General features: G+C 43.9%; 1 protein-coding gene and 1 long non-coding RNA gene across 3 annotated transcripts in view; one reads left to right on the forward strand and one right to left on the reverse strand.

Annotated features, from left to right (window-relative positions):
• The window catches only part of NRP1 (neuropilin 1), a 215,631-nt gene that overhangs the window by 115,048 nt on the left and 79,561 nt on the right, over nt 1-21,022 (reverse strand). For both annotated transcript variants that reach the window (XM_053261193.1, XM_053261194.1), the window contains exons 4-5: nt 15,429-15,610; nt 4,999-5,226 (exon numbers count right to left, since the gene is read on the reverse strand). In XM_053261193.1, the coding sequence (XP_053117168.1) occupies nt 4,999-5,226; nt 15,429-15,610 (410 nt within the window). The remainder of the gene's footprint in view (nt 1-4,998; nt 5,227-15,428; nt 15,611-21,022) is intronic.
• On the forward strand, nt 10,798-19,664 carry LOC128329648 (uncharacterized). Its single transcript, XR_008309740.1, has 3 exons — nt 10,798-10,910; nt 12,667-12,723; nt 19,336-19,664. It is a non-coding gene; the product is annotated as an uncharacterized LOC128329648 (long non-coding RNA).

Below are 21,022 nucleotides of genomic sequence, written 5' to 3' on the forward strand. Positions count from 1 at the left end.
TGACTACCAAATAATAAGAGAAGGTTTACTTAACATGGTTCTATAGAGGCTTCAGTGTTTAATCTTATCAGGTGAGTCATTTCCTTTTGCATATTTATTTATTTAGCATTTATTTATTCATTTTGCATTTATTTATTTAGCATTTATTTATTTATTTATTTGTTTGTTTGTTTATTTGTTTGTTTATTTATTTAGTATGCCTATCCTTGATCTGTACAGCTCTGTGTCACAAAACAACCTGTCTGTCACCAGAACGTCCTCAGCACAGCGTCATTGCTGCCACGACAATACTCCCATTAGGAATCATGGGAGCATCGTCACTGTAGCAATGACACTGCATTTAGGAGCCACAGAGGCTGTGTGCATTTACATGCAGCGTTTACATGTTTTTGAGAAGAACACAGCAGCATGTGGCACTTAGAACAATTGTAGAAAATGCAGTTTGTAAGTCAGTGTTCCATTATGGGTTGCTGGAGCCAAAGAAAGTTAGTCATATTCAGGGTCAGTCCTTTCATGAGGTGGGGTTAGGAGGTATCACCAGGCAACAGATTACTGGGGTGTCAGCAGGGCAGCAAACCGCCCCCCCCACTGCTAGCAGAGTAGCCCTTAAAGACCCACACAACCCTTGCAATTTTTCGCAAGGAGTGCCTCTCCTCACACTCTTTGTAAATATTGTAAGAAACACCAAGACCAAAGGTTGCTGGCAAACCTTCCTCCTACCTCCCAATGTGCCATGTTCAAAGCTTGGAAGGGGCAGTTTGAAAAGGGGCTGGCCCCTAGCAAGGGCACTGGGCAAGGTAGCATTTGGCACGTGCCTGAGGTGCCACAATACCTTGGGCCATCCCTGATCATCTTTAAGCACCACTGAAATTAATGGGACTTAAGTTAGTCATGGCTACCTTGTCTCACTGATTCCAAAGGTGCTTAAGCATGACTAATTTTCTCTGGATCCAACGTTATGTATTTTAATATAATATTAAAATATTAAATAATGACTAACGTTACAAGCTGACATTTCATATGCCTACACACGCTAAATCATGCACATTTTGAAAGTACTCTCCTCCCAGGAAAGACATGCCAGCTAAGTAGATATAGAAATACATGTTTTAAATGTCACAAACCTGATTCCTGTAATTTAAACAAAAGGCACTTTAAATCCAAAGATACATTGAACAATTACAACACTCGCTTATAATGGCTTCAGTTCAGTCATTTTCTTGAACCAGAAAATTACTACTTTGGGGCAAAATCCTTGACACTAATCTCTTTGAAAATATTTCCAATAATTTGTATGCTTGGTCTTTTTCTCCACACATCAGTTGAAATCAAAATTTCTAGAGAAATTCATTCAGGAAGCTTTGTTATGAGGAAAAAATGTATTATTAAATTTCGAAACATAGTTATAATACTGTTTAAAGGTGGTTATAATGGACAGGTTAAATTTGTCCTTCATTCAATCTATTGCCTTCTCCATTGCTACTTAGTAAGAAGGATTTCAGAGAACCCTGGTGGAGCTATTCAATCCTAAACACAAACAAACACTAAAACTAGACTGCTATTTTCTCACAAAGATTTAAAGCATCTCTTTAAAAGATAAGGCCTTCACAGTGTGTAAACAGATATGTGTCTAAATATTAGGTTAACCCAAGGGAACAGCAGATAGTTTAAACATGGCACAAAACATGGCTCCTCCAAGAGAACTAATTTAATCTCAAAAGCACACAAGTATTAATGCTATTTAAAATGCTTGTTATTATATAACACCCAACCTTACCCAGAATAAGGAGGTGGAATTCTGGACAGTACCATTTTGGATTGCAAGGCTACAGTCCATGTGTGGTTATATTTTGGAATGCTTTCCCATGTAAGAAACTCACTGCATGCAGAAAAATACTACATCAGAGAGAAATGTTTACTATAGGCCTCTGTACCAGGTGAGTACTTAAATATATGATACAACCTGCAGCCTAAAATGGTGCAGTCCAGAATTCTACCTGAAGCTGTGCACAATTATACACTAAAACAGCTAGAGGTGCACCTATGTAATTTTGGAGCCTGGACCTAAAGGCCTTTGGAGGGCCCCCCTCCCCTGCAAATTAAGCATCATCATGCTTGGCTGGGAAACCACACCACCCAGAACAAACTAAAGAGGATTTGGGGGCCCCCAAGGGCTGTGGAGGCCCTGGACTTTGGCCCCGAAAACAGCAATTGCCCTGGGTTCCCTAACCCAATATGGAGAGTCTTGCCACTTTTGCACATAATGCCAATCCAGAGGCAAAGGGGGCATAGGTTCCATTTTGTGGTAGTCCTAATGCATGAAACTGCAGTTTTGTTAAAAAAAAAAAGAGCAACCTGAGGTTTTTGAGCCAAAACCATAATCTGAACCTTCAGTTTGTAGTGAGTGTCACTGCTCCAACATGATGAGCCCCTGGTGGCGTAGTGGTAAAACTGCCGCCCTGTAACCAGAAGGTTACAAGTTCGATCCTGACCAGGGGCTCAAGGTTGACTCAGCCTTCCGTCCTTCCAAGGTCGGTAAAATGAGTACCCAGAATGTTGGGGGGCAATATGCTAAATCATTGTAAACCGCTTAGAGAGCTCCGGCTATAGAGCGGTATATAAATGTAAGTGCTATTGCTATTGCTATTGCTAACCTGAGGTTTGAAGGCGGATTCGAGTTGTCCCAATTCTGCCGCCCCTGAAGCCGGGGTTTTATGCTTTGGCTGCTGCCAAAACCATAGAGAGGCCAGCCCAGCCCAGAAATGTGCCAGCTCCATGCTTGCCACACTTCTTACTGGCTGCCTCTTGGAGCACTTGCCATGTCCCCGCTGTCTTCGCACTCCTCCAGCCATTGCCTGGCAACTGGGATGCCGCATTGCTGCATCCCAAGCTTGACAGCATGTCAAAGGGAAATGCCATATTGGGGTGTGTGTGCCCACTTTCCACTGTGTCTCATATTCCCCTCCTTGGCAATCTGCAGGAAAAGGGGATGGAATGGCAAGATGGGCACTTTATGGAGAGGTCTCCACACACCCAGGGATGAAGAAGTCTTTGCACAAGCACATGGAGCCCCAATGGCACCATAAACCTGGCTATCCGGTTGTTTCACAAAAAAGAAAATACGTGTGTGTGTGTGTGTGTGTGTGTGTGATACCTGGGGTCTGGTTTGAAACATATCCTCTGGAATTCTTGAGTGGTTTGCTCTATTTTTTGGAGTACAGATTAGTAGGGGAAGGGGGCTCCAGCCCATCTTGGGGAATGCCAGGCTGGATCACTAATAATATGTGATGATACTCCGTCTCCCAAGGACCGCTCTCTCATGAGAGTGGCAGGCCATAGAGACATGCATGTGGGCCGGAGGGCTTTTGCCAGCCAGCCCCATTGCTAGATCCACACAAGCCCTGGGAAGGGTACCACACCAACACTTTTCCAAGTCATGGTGACTGATGGACAGTGAGAGTGAAAGCACTCACTCAGATGTTCCTTTTTGCCCAGAATGGTTACCCTGCTTGCCAGGGATCACAGAAAAAAGCTGTTCCCCTCACGTGCAGGTTATTGCACTATGTCAGGAGCAGAGCTATAACTGAGCAGATGTGTTCAAGGAACACGAGCCATTCACCACCAGATGCCACCTCCCAGGCTGCCTCTGCCCCACCCCCAGCTGCTTGCTCGCTGCCTCCATGGTGACTCCTAAAGCTCCAGATATTAATCAAATGAATGAATGAATGAATGAAGAAATGAATGAATGAATGAATATTTATAGCATGCAGCATCCAGGGAAACGTTAGGAGCCACCGCGGCGGCTCCTGGAGCTACCTGTACCTCTGCCACTATTGTAACTACTCCTAAAACTCCAGGAGCTGCAGTGGTGGTTCCTAAGCTTTCCCCAGCCCCAGGCACTATAAAAAGGGCTGGACCCAAGGCAATGGGAAAGCTTAGGGGTTTTAAGAACTGCTGCCTCTGTTGCAATGGTGGCAGCAAGAGCAGTAAGGGGAGGAGGAGGTGGCAACAACGATGATGACCATGAGAAGGAGGTTGGCCAACATGGAGGAGGAGGAGGTTATGAGGCCAGGGCACTGGGGGGAAAGTATGCCTGGTGGCATGGCTGTGAAGATGGCCACATCCAGAGCACAGGTCAATGCCAATGCCACTACACCCCTGCATGGTGTAATATAAATACTTATTTATTTTTATTTATTATTTATTTATTTAACGTATTTCTATACCGCCCAAAACTTACGCCTCTGGGCGTAAGCACAGAAACTCTCACTTTCTGTGCTACTGGATTTTGTGCTGAATTAGAAGAAAAAGAGGGAAAGGGATAACTGAAGACAGCTTCCCTTCAGCTGCTTTTCATGGCAATCACACAGAGCTTGTAAAATACATTGAGGACAGTGGCTTGCACATCACTGCTTGTATGACTTGTATGAAAAAAACCCAAGGCTTCCTAAATTCTGTGTGCACCCTAAGGGAGTTGCTCAATCAGAGAGGGGGGAGAACCCTAACATTAAACTCTGTTAAATCTACAATAGCAGCAGCAGCAGCAGACCACAGAATAACACCATCCTGACATACTCGCTTCATTAGTGCTAACAATGTGCAAATAAATCTCTAGAGCCTGCACTAGTTTACTGTAAAAGAACCAACTGCAGCTTGGTTCATTTACACATGTGCACATTACTATGTAATGCAGAGCCTGCCTCCCCACCAGCGCTCTGCGCCACCAGCAAAAATGGCCATGTGCGTGACTTTATTATGCAATTCTGTTCCTTGGCAGAAACTACTGTCAAGCTCTTCAGGCACATTTGATGCAAATATTTTGTACAATTAAAAAAGTTTTCTCTTTTTCTCCACTGCATTGACTTTGTTTAAAGTTAAGTCAAGACCTCAGTAACAGGATGAACATAGATATTAAAAGACAATATTCCCACTGCAGCATGATATGGAATTATGTTCTTTTACGACTGGCAGCTCATTTATATATATTTTTGGTCTTACCTTCTGGTAATCCACCCCAAATTTCTAATCGGTCATAGCGGCAGAACATTCCACCTGGAGGATTTGAATCTGGTTCCAGTTCAAAGCTTTCAAATTCCAGGATAATCTCGGACATCTTTGGTGCAAAGATAATATAAGTGCATTCAAGGCTATTGGGATATTTTTCAGGGAATCCTGGTGTTTTGATTACCCCACTCATAGATGTAAAATTTCTAGAGCATTCTGGTCCTGCAGAACAAAAGAAACAAATAAAATATGCTGACTTAGTGATATTCCAGTTAGCTAGAAAGCAAATTAGGCCCTTTTATCTTTCCAAACAGCAGAGAGACTTTTCAGTGAAATACTTCACTTTAATCTTAGTGTTAATCATCCAGCTAGCTTGTCCCTGTTATTGATAATTGGCATTAAAATGTAATTCACATTTATTGCATGAATTCTGATTTTCAGTGTGTAGGGGAACCATCTGAAGCGGGGGGGGGGGGGAGGAAAAGTTGCGCCAGCTCTGGAGAAGGAGAAAGAAATTATGACAAAGTCATGTGGGAACAATGAAAGTGTAAGCTGCAGAAATCTCGACAGCCCTAGGGAAATAATTATAGTCCCTTCAAGCTTAAATCTTTAAATCTTAAGCTTGACAGCCTTTTATTGGTGAAATAGAACATTTTGCAAGAGGAGGGGAGTGAATTCAGTAGATGGAGCAGTGGTTTCGGATTCCTAGAGCAGTGACTCAGTAACTCTGCCAGATGTGACCTATGCCTCCTTGACAAACTAGATGTGAAAGGTAATTCGTACTTGTACCAAGGGTGACTGACTCATTCCAAACAGTGTTGACACAGGTGCACCAGTAAAGTGTTGCTGTTAGTGAAGGCATGATAAACTGTGTGATTACAGGCAGGGTTGCTGGAAGCCAACATTGACGTACTAACCTTACCTATAACACCAGTTGTGGTGTAGCCCTCAGTGTCCCCCAAAACATGCATGTGTATAAACAATGGGGTCTGACTGCATAACTGCTCCCATTGTATTTCCACCAAGGATGCTCAGTGTCACCAATCATGCTTCAAGTTATCTCTTCTGTTGCTTAACATATAGCTGATCTGGATTGATTTTCTCACTATTCAAAAGCACTTGTCACTTGATAAGCCTTAATATAAACCTTTTAAAAACAAACAAACAAACAAACAAGACACAGGTCGTTCATTTGTCCTCATTAGTCACTTTCACCTGATCCCAGGAAAGAGATCCATGTGTTGAACCAGGCTTAAACACACGTATCATTGGTTGGATCAGGAACAACAATTGTAAACTGGATGCACATCTGAATGTGGAAGTCATCCAGCTACACAGCACTGCTTCCAATAGGATGTGCATTTGGATGCACATTCCAATGCACATCCCCATTCACTTGCTGATGGGAAGTTATATTAGAATGCACCTTTCAATGAACATAGTGCAGTGCAGACAGATGTGTTCCACACTTGAATGATTAATCAGCCTACTACTCCCAACAGAAACCAACCCGGGCCTTGGCATATCTGAAGTGGGTGTGGCCATCATGCCAGAGTGGCTGGAAACTTCTTGCACTGTGACAAGAGAGATTCCTCCAATGGGCCCTGTGATGCAGCAAGGCTCTGTGGGATGATTTCTCATTTCCCAGTAGAAGGGCCACCCAGCTGTAGCGGACCACCGGAGAAACAGTGGAGGCATTTTCCTATGGCAGCAAAATTTGAGGAGTGGCAAATTTTGCCACTCTTCAAATTTTTCCATCCCCTCTCTGGGGATGGCAGCAGCAGCTGCAGTGAGGGTGGGGGCAAGGAGAAAGTCCCCCCATGGTGTTTTTTTTAAAACTGCTGCTGCGTGGCGGTGGCAGTAGCTGCGGGGAGGGGGGCAGCAAGGAGAAAGATCCCCCATGGTGTTTTTTTTTAAAACCACCATTACATGGCAGCGACAGCAATTGTGGGGAAGGAGGCGAGGAGGGGAGAGCATAGATCCACATGTGATTTTATTTTCTTTAGTACTGATGTCAGGAAGCACAGTGAGGGGAGGCTTAGAAAACATCCTAGGCACCTATACTAGTAGTTTCTCGAGAGCAGTTAGATGCATATGTTTATAAGTAATGGCACACCATAGGAAATGGATTCCTTCTGAAATGATATAAAACAGGCTACCGCTTGCTGGTTTGGCTACCATCCAGGTAGAGAAAATCTTCAGGAGAATGAGTTGAAAGGTATCTCATTTGTTTCAGTTCTTAAATATTCTCTGAGGTGCATGAGATGGCAAAACCAGACATGGACAAAGGGGTGCATTTTGGGAAAATGCACCATCTAAAGTCTCCTGGCCCTGGTCAAATTATAATTTGGAAAGTTTGAAGAGTCCATGCAATTGGCTTTAGTGAAGAGGAACAGGCACATGAATTCAAACTGCATGAACTGAAGACATGGCTGCTTCCTCGGTCTATTCTAGCTGAATATTTTGTAGGGAGAGGGAATTGACTTCAGGCTTGGAAATGTCCTTTTCAATGCTTTTAGTGACATGAGAGTCTGGGATATTATTATCATTTTCATGGGGAAAATGAAGTGCAATTCTTTTCTAATTTACCCTCACAACTATAAAAGTGAGGCCACAGTTATCCTCATGTTACAAATGGGCTTGAGTTCAGCTTTCCTAGTGCTACCTACCCTGTGAGTTCTTGGCAGAGCAGTTTTCTGCCCACTGGCTCTCTCGTTAAATACTCTGCCTTCTTCTGGTAGAGCTACTCGTTTTCTCTACATTTTTAATGTCTGAGTGATGAAGAGGGAACCAGAAAAGGGGAGATATCTGAGAAACTGCAAGTACTGGATGTAGGGAATTATGGGTGTTAGGATGATGGTCTAAGGTGGGTGCATTTCCAGGTCATGTGTTGGAAAGTGCAGACGAATCTGGTAGAAAGATACTGTTCTGCTTGTGAGAACCCTTAGTCTTGGAAATGCTGTGCAGCATTACATGTGATGTGTATTATAGTTGATTCCACTGTATAAAAGTGTAAGGGAGGGAGTGTGTTAGTGAATGAACAGAGAATTGAGGTGATGCAGGTTACCTCAACACTTGTAGTTTACAAGATAGCATGTCAAGGGTTGGGTCAAAACTGTATTGCTGGCAACAGATCTCAGAATGAATTAACAAGCAAGTCACAGATGCCTAACATATAGCAATACTGTATGGCAGTGCTGGTCAACCCTTATTATTGTATTATGTAATATGTGTGCCACTGGCCAAAGTCAAATGGTAAAATAGCACCAGTCTACTGTGAACCCTTATGCCTTAGAGTGGTTTTCTTTCGAGCTTAGTCTACTGAACTGGATAGCGGCACAGTGCAAGAGTACAAGCCATTCAGCTGGGGATAATAGGAACTGTAGCAAGGTTGAGAACCTCTATTATGGGATACTAGACATCTAGGGTTTTTTTAGTATTGAACTTATTGAGTATTGCCTAAAACATTTGATTTCAGTGATTTTTTTGTGGATTTTTGGGGGGTATGTGTGGTTTATTGTTTTTAAGCCCATTCTTGTGTGATTCTGCAGTAATGGAAAACAACAAACTTGTATTTAGTTCATATAATCAATATCTGTATCTATAATGGTTCAATATACATACTCTAGATACATATTTTGCATCCCATATATGTATTAACTCAACATGGGCTAGGATATATAACATGTTCAGAAGGAAACGAAATGTATCCTCTGTGTTTCTCAGTGAATGAAACGCTTGGACCACACATGCATATGCAATCCTTTCCAACCTTGTCATGGTGATATCGTTTCCACTTTGATATACTGTCTAAGCAGCATAAACCTGAGTTAGAATTACTTTGGGACCAATAACTTCGAAAATTCTGACTTTTGTGTGTGGAAATTCTCATGTATAATGTTGCCTTAATGTCACTATAGCCTTTCAGAGAGAGATTTAAATAATCATACAAGGAAATAAATGCAAGGAACTGCTGAGTTGCTGCTGAAGTATCAAGGAAAAAAGGGCCCCATTGAAAATGTTCATTTTTGCTAGTAGCTTGCCTAGAAGGTTTTTCAATAGTTCCCCCCCGCCATTGCAAGCTAGCCTTTAAGTGCATTGCTTAATTGGCACGGCACTGAAATTGTGGTCCTTAAGAATCTAAATGCTTTTGTTGTGGAAGGAAAATCCTTGTACATATAAAAGTTAACTCCCTGGGGTTTTTTACTTTATTTATTAATTATCTAGTTTTGGTTAGAGAACCTTCCTGGCATCTGAATGCATGATTCATTGGTCTGCATCCAAATGCCAATAAGGCTTATGCCAAGAAGTGATCTCATTAGTACCCAGTGGCCAGTTACTCAACAAAGGATTTGACCACAGAGTAGAGGCCATTTGCCAGTCCTTCTAATAGTGGTCAGCCTCCCCCAACTTGCAGCATTCTATTCTACAACTAGATATGCCTGGATTCAGCTGCCCGCACTGAAATTCCATATGCCAGATAAGAGGAGGTGCTTATGTTAACCATCACTCTACATCCACCTCCCCAGCAGAAATACTTCTTCTGATCCTTTGTGTCATCTGTTTACCATGTGAGCTGAGACGTGGTCTGTTCCCATGTTCTTGGTGGGAATCCAGAGCAGACAAAAAAGCCCCAGACTGCAAAGGTTACTACATTAATAAAAATGGCAATGTTATAAATCATTCAGCAAATAGTACTAAGAAACATGCTCAACTGTAGAAACAATCTATATTAAAGATTTTAGAGTGTGTGTGTGTGTGTGTGTGTGTGTGTGTGTGTGTGTTTAAGAAAAAAAGGGTAGGTGAAGCATGTCTTGTCATCAGCAGTTAATGGATTGATTTCACCAGCAGTGAGCATTTTACCTGATCCAGCAAGTGCTCAGTTGCATAGCTAATTTTTTTTAAAAAACCACACACACATACACTTGGGAAATTACCAAGTCATGGACTAGTTGTGTTCCTAAAATCAAGGATTTGCCTAACTTTTTCTGGATTAGACTGTTCAGAGTCTTGAATCCCTCAATCACAGTTTATGCATGAGGTTATCTCATTCTATGAGTCTCAGAACCTCAGTTCCTGTCAATTATAAATCGGATTATCAATAGTTATTAGTAATGAGCACTAAATAGAGTCCCTGTGTGCATTGCAGTATACCTCTGAACACCAGATGCTATGGACAAACAAAAGAGGTGGTCCATTACCATCATCCCTTGTTTGCAAGTTTACCAGAAGCCTTTGTTGCTACTGTGGACAGTGAAAGCTACATTTTATTTTAGATAGAAATCTGAGATGGGGCTTGAGAATCCAAACACTTGGGTGGAACAGGTTTTCTTTATATTCTGATACTTTACAGAAAGCAAATTCCCCCAAATTTCATTATATCACCCCTTTGCCCCTCTTCAATCTCTGGTCTTGTGTGTGTACACATGGTGTCCCAGATGGCACAGAATGGCAGTTTGAGGTTTCCTGCTGCTAGGGTCACTAAAGGCTTCAGTGCAATAGGCCTCCTGCTCCTGCTTCTGTCCCTCATTGATCTGATGGCTTGGCCCCAGGGAAGAGGATCTCCTTTATCTTCTGATGACAATGAAATCCCAATCCCTTAATTTAAAATCAAATCCTCCCCCCTCCTTTTTCTTCTCACTCTTCCCCCCTTCCTTCAACTGTCTTCTACTGCCCTCCTGTTGACATTTCACCTGGCAACTGATGTCTGGACTTGCCTTCCTCCCCAACATTCTATTTTCCCAGGCAACCATTGCTTAGCACCCATTGTCCATACAACTGCTGGAAACAGAATTTTGGCCAATACGGACCATTAGTCTGATGAAGCAAGACAGTTCTTAGCAGGTTAGGCCAACAGATAGGCCCTTCTCAGCATGAATATGTGTGCAGAGCCAGGAAAGATGCAGGTTAGTGGTTAAGGCAGGAAGTGAAGAGGGGCCAAGAAGGAAGCATCACCGCCACTGCAGGAGTGTCTGAATGCCAGCATTAATGCAGTGGTGCACCTAGGTAATTTTGGTGCCTGGACAACCCCTGCTGTGAGCCCCACCTGCATTTGGGGGGGGCCTCTTGCCACCCCACCATGCCCTGCCACGCCAAACTGCCAAAATTTACCTTAATTTTATCAGCCAATGTTCATGGCTGGTGGTGGTTGGGTGTGGGGGTGAACCGAGAAGGCTTCCACTCATCCCGTGGTGGTGGCGGGCAGAGTGGCCACTGGGCCTGCCCATCTGGCCCAGTGGCCCTTGAAAACAGCGAGGCACTCCAGCCTCCAGCAGAATGCAGGCGTGCTGGAGTGGCTCACAGTTTCCAAGGCCCACTGGGCCAGATGGGCAGGTCCAGCGGCTGCTCCCCCTGCCACCATTGCTGCCGGCATGGGGGGGGGAGGCCTACTCGGCTCCACTCCACTCCCCGCCCCCCCCCAGCCACGGACAGTGGTGGCTAAAATTAATGTAAATTTTGGCAGTTCAGCACAGCAGGGCAGGCACGGGGTGGTGGTCTGAGCCCCCACCCCCAAGTCCCCCCTGGACCCTTGGTGCCCCTCTGGGCCTTGGCGGCCATGGACCAGGGCCCCAAGGTCTGGGGGTAAGAACATTTTTGCATTCATGCCATATTGGCCAATTGGATGGTGCGCACCAAGAGTTTTCCTTTGCAGGCTGCTGGGTCAGAGGTGAGTATTCTGTAGGTGAGCACACCAGTCAGTGACCAGGGGAGCCAGGGCAGAATCACCAGGGGGGACACCAGGCCTTGGGCAGGGAATTGGCTCTCCTGCAGGCACCCCTGAAGCTGCTCAGATCATCAAGCCCATTCAGGATTTGGGCAGGAGGAGGAAGGCATTGCATGGGGAAGGTCATGGCCCTGGGCATACACAGGGCCAGGCCATGGAAACACAAGGGGCTGAGGCAGCAGGAGACATTGGCATCCAGCTGTGCCCCTCCGAAGGGAGCCATCTATCCACAGAACAAGCACCACCCACACACCCACCAGCATTGCAGCCAGTGTTCTGGGATCCCTGGGCCTGATTCCTCAGGTTTGTGCAAGGCCGCAAGACCCACTCTGGGCCCACCTGAGAGGAGATTATTTTGGGGCTAGCTGGCCAAGCTGTGGGGCCCCTCCACAGGGCTATTTTCTATTAGCACTGTGGCCACCGGGCCTACTCAGGCCTGCACTTCCAGGCTAGAGGCCAGGGGCATCCGCATGGGTGGCAGAATTCCAGGTTGCCCCTTGATATTCAAACCCTGCAGCTCCTACTGAGGGCTTTGCCAGCAGTTTGCAGTCTGGCAGTAGCCCGGCTGCTGACCAAGTGCTTTGGGATGCGCTCCTTTCACATCGGAGCTGCATTGGTTACAAGTTCGATCCTGACCAGGGGCTCAAGGTTGACTCAGCCTTCCATCCTTCCGAGGTCGGTAAAATGAGTACCCAGAATGTTGGGGGCAATATGCTAAAATCATTGTAAACCGCTTAGAGAGCTCCGGCTATAGAGCGGTATATAAATGTAAGTGCTATTGCTATAGTGCTATTGGTGGCAATGGTGAAGAGGGCAGAACAGCTTATGCGGATTGGATGCTGGCAATCATGGACTTACAAGGCCTACATGAGAAAGGAGCTATTTCCTCAGCTGGGGTCCTCCAAGATGGCTAACAAGGTTTCTCTCCTCTCCTCCAGACACTCCCAAGAATGTCACAACTCATCAAGCACCGTGATCTGGGCCTGGTGCTGGAGGTGAGCATGTGTTGAGCTGCAAGAGGGGCATGGTATAGTATGCGCTACTGCCTTCTCTTCATGACCTGTTGAAAGAGGGCAATCCATCCAACTTCTTGGTGCTTCACCTGGAGAAGAATGACCTAGTCAAGTTGTATGAGCTAGGGGTTATTTTCTTCCTGTCCAGTGACATGATGGAAATAATTACAGTAAGCTAATCCTGTGGATGGCCGTTGCTTTCATGGAGATGCTGCCACGCCTGCAGCAGGAAGGGGCCCAGAACCCACTGGCCATCAAAAGGGCAAGAGAGGAGGCAAACATGGAAATTGCTAAGGTTCTGGGCTGGCGTGGCAGAGAGTTCCTCTCCCAGTTTGAGTTTTCAGCAAAACGGCCAGAGCTTTTCAGGGATGGTGGCATGCACCAATCTACTGCCAGCAGCACAAGCTCTACATCAGGAACTGAGAACAAGGATAGGCAGTGTGCTGGTCCAGAGGCTTAGTGGTGGGTTCGGGCTGCTGAACCCACCCCTACCATGGCAAGGATAGCTGGGTGGCAATGGGAGCTGGGATTCAAATAGAGAGGCCAGGTCTGGGGCAGACTACAGTGGACTGGGGAACTGGGTCTAATTCATGGTCAGGGGTGGGTGCACTGAGGAGGGCACTCCTCAATCCCACCCCAACCCTGCAAATTTCTGTGGCTTTGAAGCACTAACAAGGGAAGAGGCTGGGACAAACACCATCTGCATGATGTTTACTCTAGCCTTTACTCTAGTCTCTCACACCTCCAAATGATTTTGCCAGGCTTTAGTCTTGTCCCAAGGGATTATAAGTGGCAGAGGGTGTGGGCCAGCAAAGTGTGAAACATAGTCACCATTGAAATATGCTCAAAGCCTTCTGGGTAATGTACACACAGTCCCTTTTACTTGTTCTTAAAGTAGTGGCCAGGTTTTTCCCCTCACCAAGTTACTAATATCTGTTAGTTTGGGCCTCTGTCTTCCTCTCAGCACAAGGGTCCTTCTCGGCATGAATATACCAAGGGGGAGGTTTGTGCTGAGCCAGGAAAGACATCCGTTGGTGGTTAAGGGTTAAGGCAGAGGTGCTTCCTGCCTCTTGTGAGATATTGTGAGAGGCAGGAAGACGTAGTATAAAGGGGAGTTCCCATCTTGAATAAAGCAGCAGTGTGTGGGTGGGTTAGCAAGTGCATTCACTCGCACTCCCTCATCTGCAACTCTTCCTGGACAATGGCTAGTCACTCTTTATGGGGGCTATAAGAGAATTTTAACTCGTCCTCCCTGATTGGCATTTGGGAAGTGAGGTTTTCACCCTCATCAGGATGGAGCCTTCATGGGCAATGTGATTTGGCTGGTTGGCTTCTCATCACAACTTTGGGGGCAGGGATAGCTGGATGGTACCAGGGGTTTTGATTCAAACTGAGGCCAGGAATAGGGCAGGTTACAGTGGGCCAGGGAATTGGGTCTAATTCATCGTTCCGCGTGGGCACTGAGAAGGGTACTCATCAACCCCATAACAACCCTGCATGGCATTGAAGCCCCATTGAGAAGAGAGGCTGGAACAAACACCACCTAGGTGGATGGCCTGTGCACTAGCCTCTCACACCTCCAAGTGGTTTTACTGGGCTGTAGCTTTGCCCCAAGGCATTATAAGTAAGTGGCAGAGAGTGCAGGCAGGTGAGGCTTGGACTCATCCCACCACATCCTTGGTAATAGGAAGAAAATAGAAACATAGTCACTATCTAGCCACTTGCTCAAAGCCTTCTGGGTGATGTACATATAGTCTTGTTTACTTGTTCTTAATAAAGTTGTGGCCAGGCATTTTCCTGTGTCAAGTTACCCATATTTGTTGGTCTGTGCCTCTTTCTTGCTCTCAGAACAAAGTGACTTGCGTGAGATCATCCACTGAACTTTACTGATGAGTGGGAATTTGTGAATCTATGTTTCCCACATTAAAACCCAACAATCTTGCTGCCAATCTGAAATATGTGTGGTTTTGTCCCCCACCCCCGCCCGCCAACAATTTTAGATCCCTTCAGATTAAAATGTCATGATTATGAGAATTGGGCTGGCCACTAGGCACACCTAGGCAGTCATTTAGGGTACCAATTTTGGGGTGTGTGTGTGTGCATAAACAATGACAGAATATAGCACTGCTAATTATTTTCTCTCTCCCTCTTGTATTGCATCCCGGAAATATTGCACAGTAGTGTGAGAATGTAATACGTAATCCTGCACCCTGCTCCCCAAAGGGCCTGCACATTCTGCACCCAAAACACACAGTCTTCTTTGCTCATTGCACCTCAGTCCCCACTAAATAGCTAGAGCCGTAAGCTGCACTCCCTCTCTTGAATATAAATTGCCTACCTCCGCATTCATTTTCAAAAAGAAATGCTCTCAGACTGGATTTCCAAATTAACAGCAGCAACTTTTCGTTTCTGAAGTTCTAGAGTTTTGCCCCCATAAAGGACCCTAACCAGCATGGACTAACCGTTTGCTGGTCATCCATGCAGGCTGGTCATTCAGCCTCGCGGATGAGCAGCTTGTTTGGCTCAAATTATAGCTGGGGCTCTGCACTTCTCAGCTGGGGTGTATGTTGTGTGCCAAAATAAAACTTTGCCTAGAGTGCCAAAACTGAGGTCGGCCCTGTTGGTAATTAATAACTAATATTAAAAGTACTTAGCATGCCAGAACAACCATAAACAGTTTTGCTCACCTCTTTTGAAAATTTCGTAGCGAATGGAAAAGCCTGCTCCGTGAGTTTCGTAATCAGAGACAAATTTGATGAAGAGGTACGGTCCTGTAGATATCACAGGAGAGGGAGCAATTTTGCCGCAATACTTTCCCCACACTCGCCCATTTGCATTGTCTCCATCAATCACTTCAACATAATCGTACCTAGTAGATAAATGGAAGAAAGAAACTTTTAACTTCCAGGAAAGAAAAGAGAGCTAATTAATTTAGGAACCACAGCCATGCAGCATACATAATGAAGAAAAATGCTATCCTGTTTGGAAGCTGCATTATGCTGAGAGATGTAAGCAAAATGAAATAATTAAAATGGACTACATCATGTCTGTAGACATCATCTGGCAACATGGAACTATTAGGAAGAATGGCGCCCATTATGCTTACAGACAATGTCAGCTAAAGTAACCAATTAACAAGAAAAAGGAAATCTCATGCGCACAATTTTGTATTATTAAATTGCATTCCTTTGTCTATAGCTGCATTGTTATCAATACATAATACACAGTATTCTTTTCAAGCGGTGAAATTCACGTCTGAATTATAAAATGTCTTTTTGGCTTTAATTTCTGTACAATTCTTTAATTTCTCTATGCAACCCTCCAAACAGAGATCCAAAGAATAATAAAGCCCTACAAATTCAAAACACTTCACCACTCCACTGTTTGTCAGTTGGACCAAAATTAAGTATATCTCAGCATGCATCATGTTTATATCATATCACTTGAAATATCCAGATAAAGCTAGATCTGTTATTAAAAAAAGAATATGATTTTGATTTTTTTTTAAACTGGGAATTTCTAAGTGAAAGGACTAATATATATTTATGTTCATGTAGCATACAATAATGACAATGAAAGTCTTTATAGACTATCAGGCTCTGTTTAATCTGCATGAGCATATTAAAGAATCTATAAATGTAAATTTCTATTCAAAAGATAGGAGATTAGTATAACATTGATTGAACATTCAAACCTTCATTATAACAAGACCATTAGTCTATCTAGCTCAGTATTGTCTCCTCTGATTTGTGGCAGCTCTCCAAAGCCTTACATCAGAAGTCTGCTACCATTCTTTTTGACAAGCCATACCAGGGTCCCAGTGCCAGATTTAAGCACAAGCTAAGGAAGCTACATCTTAGGGCCCCACATTTATGAGGGATCTCTGAATTTTTTTAAAGGACTAAATTTCAAGCTTTACACAATTGTTTGAAAAATAAAGAGAAAGGGGGGAAAAATACTCTGAAAGACATTGTTCTGATAAGACAAAAATATACTTATATGGCTACACTTTTATTTATTTGTTTGTTTGTTTTGGCATCTATATACCACTTTTCAGGCAGATCTCCCAAAGCGGTTCACATAAAATCTTCAATAAAAAAACATACATCAAGCCACATGTTTAGATCTTCACATGCTGAGCCCTTTAGGCTTCGTCGCTCAAATATTTATCATATTTGGCTTATAAATCGGTGCAGGAATAATATGTAAATTATATTGAAATGTCAATGAAAATTATATTGAAAGGTTGAATCAGCCTTCCATTCAAGGTTGACTCAGCCTTCCATCCTTCCGAGGTCGGTAAAATGAGTACCCAGAATGTTGGGGGCAATATGCTAAATCATTGTAAACCGCTTAGAGAGCTTCCAGCTATAGAGCGGTATATAAATGTAAGTGCTATTGCTATTAGAACAAGGCCTGGCTTTTTGAAAGTCTGATCCAGGATCAATTCGGTTCTGGGGATTCTGGGATCCCGAGACCAGCTTTGATCTTTGCCAAGTATATATGTAAAAATATAACTTTATTTCTATTTTCATTGTCTTTTTAATAAGAATTTTTTTTTTTAGGTAATGCTACAGGGCCTTTTAACCTTAACACAGTTTAGAGTCTCAGCATGTCATAATCCAGCCCTATAGGGACTCATCCTGAGAGCTTATGCATGCAAGACATGTTTTGATTCAAATTTGAAATGAATTTTTGAACTCCACTTTGAATTTGATTCAAATTTGAAGCGAAAAATTTGATTCCTGCACATCCCTAGTGCCAAGTTTGAAGTTTGCATTACAGACTAATGTTGCACTCATGCACATTTGCACTAGTGCAACAGGCACACAACCTGTGGCACACCTCATATGTTTTAAAGGGAACTTTTGGCTGATAGTACAGTTTTGAACATCCCTGTGCCTTTGTGCAGCTATGCATTTTTCTTGCGCTAGCATAGCTTTGCTCGTTGCACAAGCTCAGTGTTTAACAGGATATCAGCCAGAAGCTACATTTCTGCATCAAAGACTAGGATTCAAAGATCTACACAAATAGTCCTGTGTACCCAAAGAGACTTTGGGCTTGTATTACTTGAGCTCAGGCCCACATGCTGCATGGCAAACTTCATTTGAAAAGAGTGGAATTGCAAAAAGCGATTTGCAAAATGGCAGGGAGGTCAGCTGTTCAAGGAGAAAAATTCCACAGGGCACATCTTCAAGCATTGGAGCATGCCTAAAGTAGTTCTTTGGATTCCAGCCCTTGAAACTGGGCAGATAATCTCCAAGAACCTGACATCTCACAGGTCTGAAAGGTTGAAAAACAATGCCTTTTGGATTATCCAAGAATAGTTAGTGCCTTGAATAAATCCAAGCCAGCTGGTCCTACTGAACTACACTTTTGAGTATTAAAGGAGTTAGCCGGGAAAATGTCAAGGGGGCAAGAGCAATCATCCTTGGAGAATACTGGAAGACAGGTGAGGCTTCAGCAGAATGTAGAAGAGCAAAGTTCCACCTGGAGTCTGAACATACTTGACTGGAAACACACAACAGAGTTTACTTCCAAGTCTATTTAGAGTCAGAGCAGCCTGATTTAATTTTGAAGTTTTTAGTGTGTACAACAAATAACAAAAACAGAAGGAAAAAGATTCTTTTGGTTTAGCAGTTTCTTTGCTAATGGCACAGGAGAGGTGGCTGATGTTTCCTTACTGGGAGTAAATGGGCCAGTTGAGACATCCTGCAGAACTATGGTTAAATCTTGATTCCATATGACAATCCTGAGCTTTGGGCACACATGAGCCTTGGAAAACTTCTGATCACATTTAAAAACCAAGATTGGCATGAGAGCTGAACTGACCAATCTGGGTTTACGCTAAACAACTTCCTTAAACCCAAGAAAATATGAACCCAAGAAGATTTCATATCTCAGTTTGTTTCAAATAAGTTTAGGGCTTCTCTCTGAGGCTGCTATATTTCAACTTGTAAAATTAGGTCACCCTTGCCATGTCCTACACATATATGTATATAAAAGGCCAGGCCTACCAATGAAATGGGACAGCACTGCTGTTGGAAGACCTATGTTCCAGAGTACTGGGCAGCCAGATGCACCCATTTTTTGGGTGGGAAGACACCCAGCCGCAGCCACCCAGAAGACCTGGCCACTGCAGCAACAGAAGCCAGGTCTACCCAGGACACCTCCCAGGCTGGGGTAGCCTTGCTCACCTTTGCAAGGCAGCCAGGACTACCTGCTGGCTTTCTTGTACCGGTAGTCTTGGACGCCAGGAAGCAGTAGACCTGGCCACTGGCTTGAAGGGGGCCAAGTCTGCCAGGTGGCTCACACAGGGAGGTGAAGAAATACCTGACAGATTGCCTTTCCTCAAGAACACTCCTCTGTTTCAAAGAGATTAGAACATGATGTTGGTGGGGGTGGGGGGATGGGAACATATGGTAGCCCTATCTCTGGGGATCTGATATGAAAAATCTGTGCAAAAATGACTGCAATTTTACTCTGATTTTGGGGGGGGGGGGCAGGGGTGTAGGGATAATGAAGGTGTAATCACACAGAAAAAGCTACAATGGTCTTGTAGAATTTGTAACAATCACCTATTTCTATTTCTAGCAGGGTAAAGGTAAAGTGTGCTATCAAGCCGATTTCGACTCCTGGCGCCCACAGAGCCCTGTGGTTTTCATTGAGACATTGCCAAAAACCATGATGAGCATTCACCCTCTGAGATCGTACTGATGGCCAGAATTTGTGGACCTGGCTCATGGACTACTCTGGTTCCCAGGAGGCAGTACAATGGCACCATTAGCGAACATGCACCAATGTTATAAGCTGGAAGAGAAGTCTGGAAAACAGACGAGATTTTTCGGAATGCTTGCTGAGAAAGCTTGCAATTACTGAGCCAAGGGTCCATCACTAGTTTGTACCTCATTAAAGAGTTATAAATCTCCCACAATTAGTCAGGACAGATGTCTTATAATGTCCTTCTTCCTGTTCATGTCCTCTTTCCTGGGCATTCCTCCTTCATTAATAGAGACTTCCCACTTTTTTGTGTGTAAAGAAACCCACACACATTCACCACAGATGCTGCATTAATGTTTTTGTTGCTCATTACTATGGAAAGGAAAAAGAATTGTTTTTGGAGTTGTAGAACAACACATACCTTGCACAGGTTCATCTCAAGTACCCCCTTTCCTCCCATACTATATCAAAGTTATTGGAATGTATTTGTGTATACAGATGCAATGATGTCTTCAGTTTTATTTCAGGAAAAAACTTCAAACACAAGTTTGCAATCTACGGAGGAGGAGGAGGAGGAGGAGGAGGAGGAGGAGGAGGAGGAGGAGGAGGAGGAGGAGGAGATGTATGTAAGCCTTGACAACTGGGAAAAGAGGCACCTTCCTAAGTGGTGACTATCTTATACTTAACAGGGGAGAGCAACTGTCCATATTCAATCCAGCATAGCATGCCCCACCCCACCCCAACTGACTATTTGCTTGTGTCTTGTGAATTTTTTCCCAAGGTTGTCTTTACGATAGGGAACCATCTTATTTTTCTTATTTCTGTATTATGTATACAGCTTAGTGAACTTGGGTCCCCACAAATGCCATTATAACCCAATTACAGATGATAAATGAGAATTATATATGAGAGTTATAAATGAGAATTATAGTCCAACAACATTTGGGGACTCAGGGTTGGGAACTCCTGTCCTCGGAGGAAGAGCGGGATATAAATGTAAAAAATAAATAATAATAAATAGCTGAATACTGCACTTGATAGCCTGACCAAGAGATGATTTGATCTCCTTCACCTTCCTAAGGTCCAAGGCCACCACTAGAGAGTCCGTCTTTCTGCCTTTTGCAAAGGAAGTTTTTTTTTTTTTTAAATCACGTTACCTCTCCAGAGATCTGCCCTAGGTAAGGCGAAATGTTGCAGTTTCACTGGTATTTGAATTCAAGGTGGCTGGGTTTGTGTCAGTGATGGCTCAGCCTAATAAGCCGGGGTGTGTATGCTAAATGAGGTACAGCTGCCCCTGTTGCACCCCTCTCTCCAATCCTGCCCCACCTTGGCATTAACTAGAGCTGCATTGCCTGCAGGCTGGCCATTCATGAGGTAGAATGGCATGAGCTGGTTATTGATAACACCCCACCCAGCTCTTTCTGTCTTTCAGCCTTCAGGCATGGGCTTCACCCATATGTTTGTAAATGAGAAAAAGTTAGAATTAGTTTTAGGATCAAATTGTGAATAAACTGGGGGACATAAGAACAGTTCTGCTGGATCAGGTCTAAGGCCTATCTAG

The sequence above is a fragment of the Hemicordylus capensis genome, chromosome 6 (assembly GCF_027244095.1).
Source record: "Hemicordylus capensis ecotype Gifberg chromosome 6, rHemCap1.1.pri, whole genome shotgun sequence".
NCBI classification, from domain to species: Eukaryota; Metazoa; Chordata; class Lepidosauria; order Squamata; family Cordylidae; genus Hemicordylus; species Hemicordylus capensis.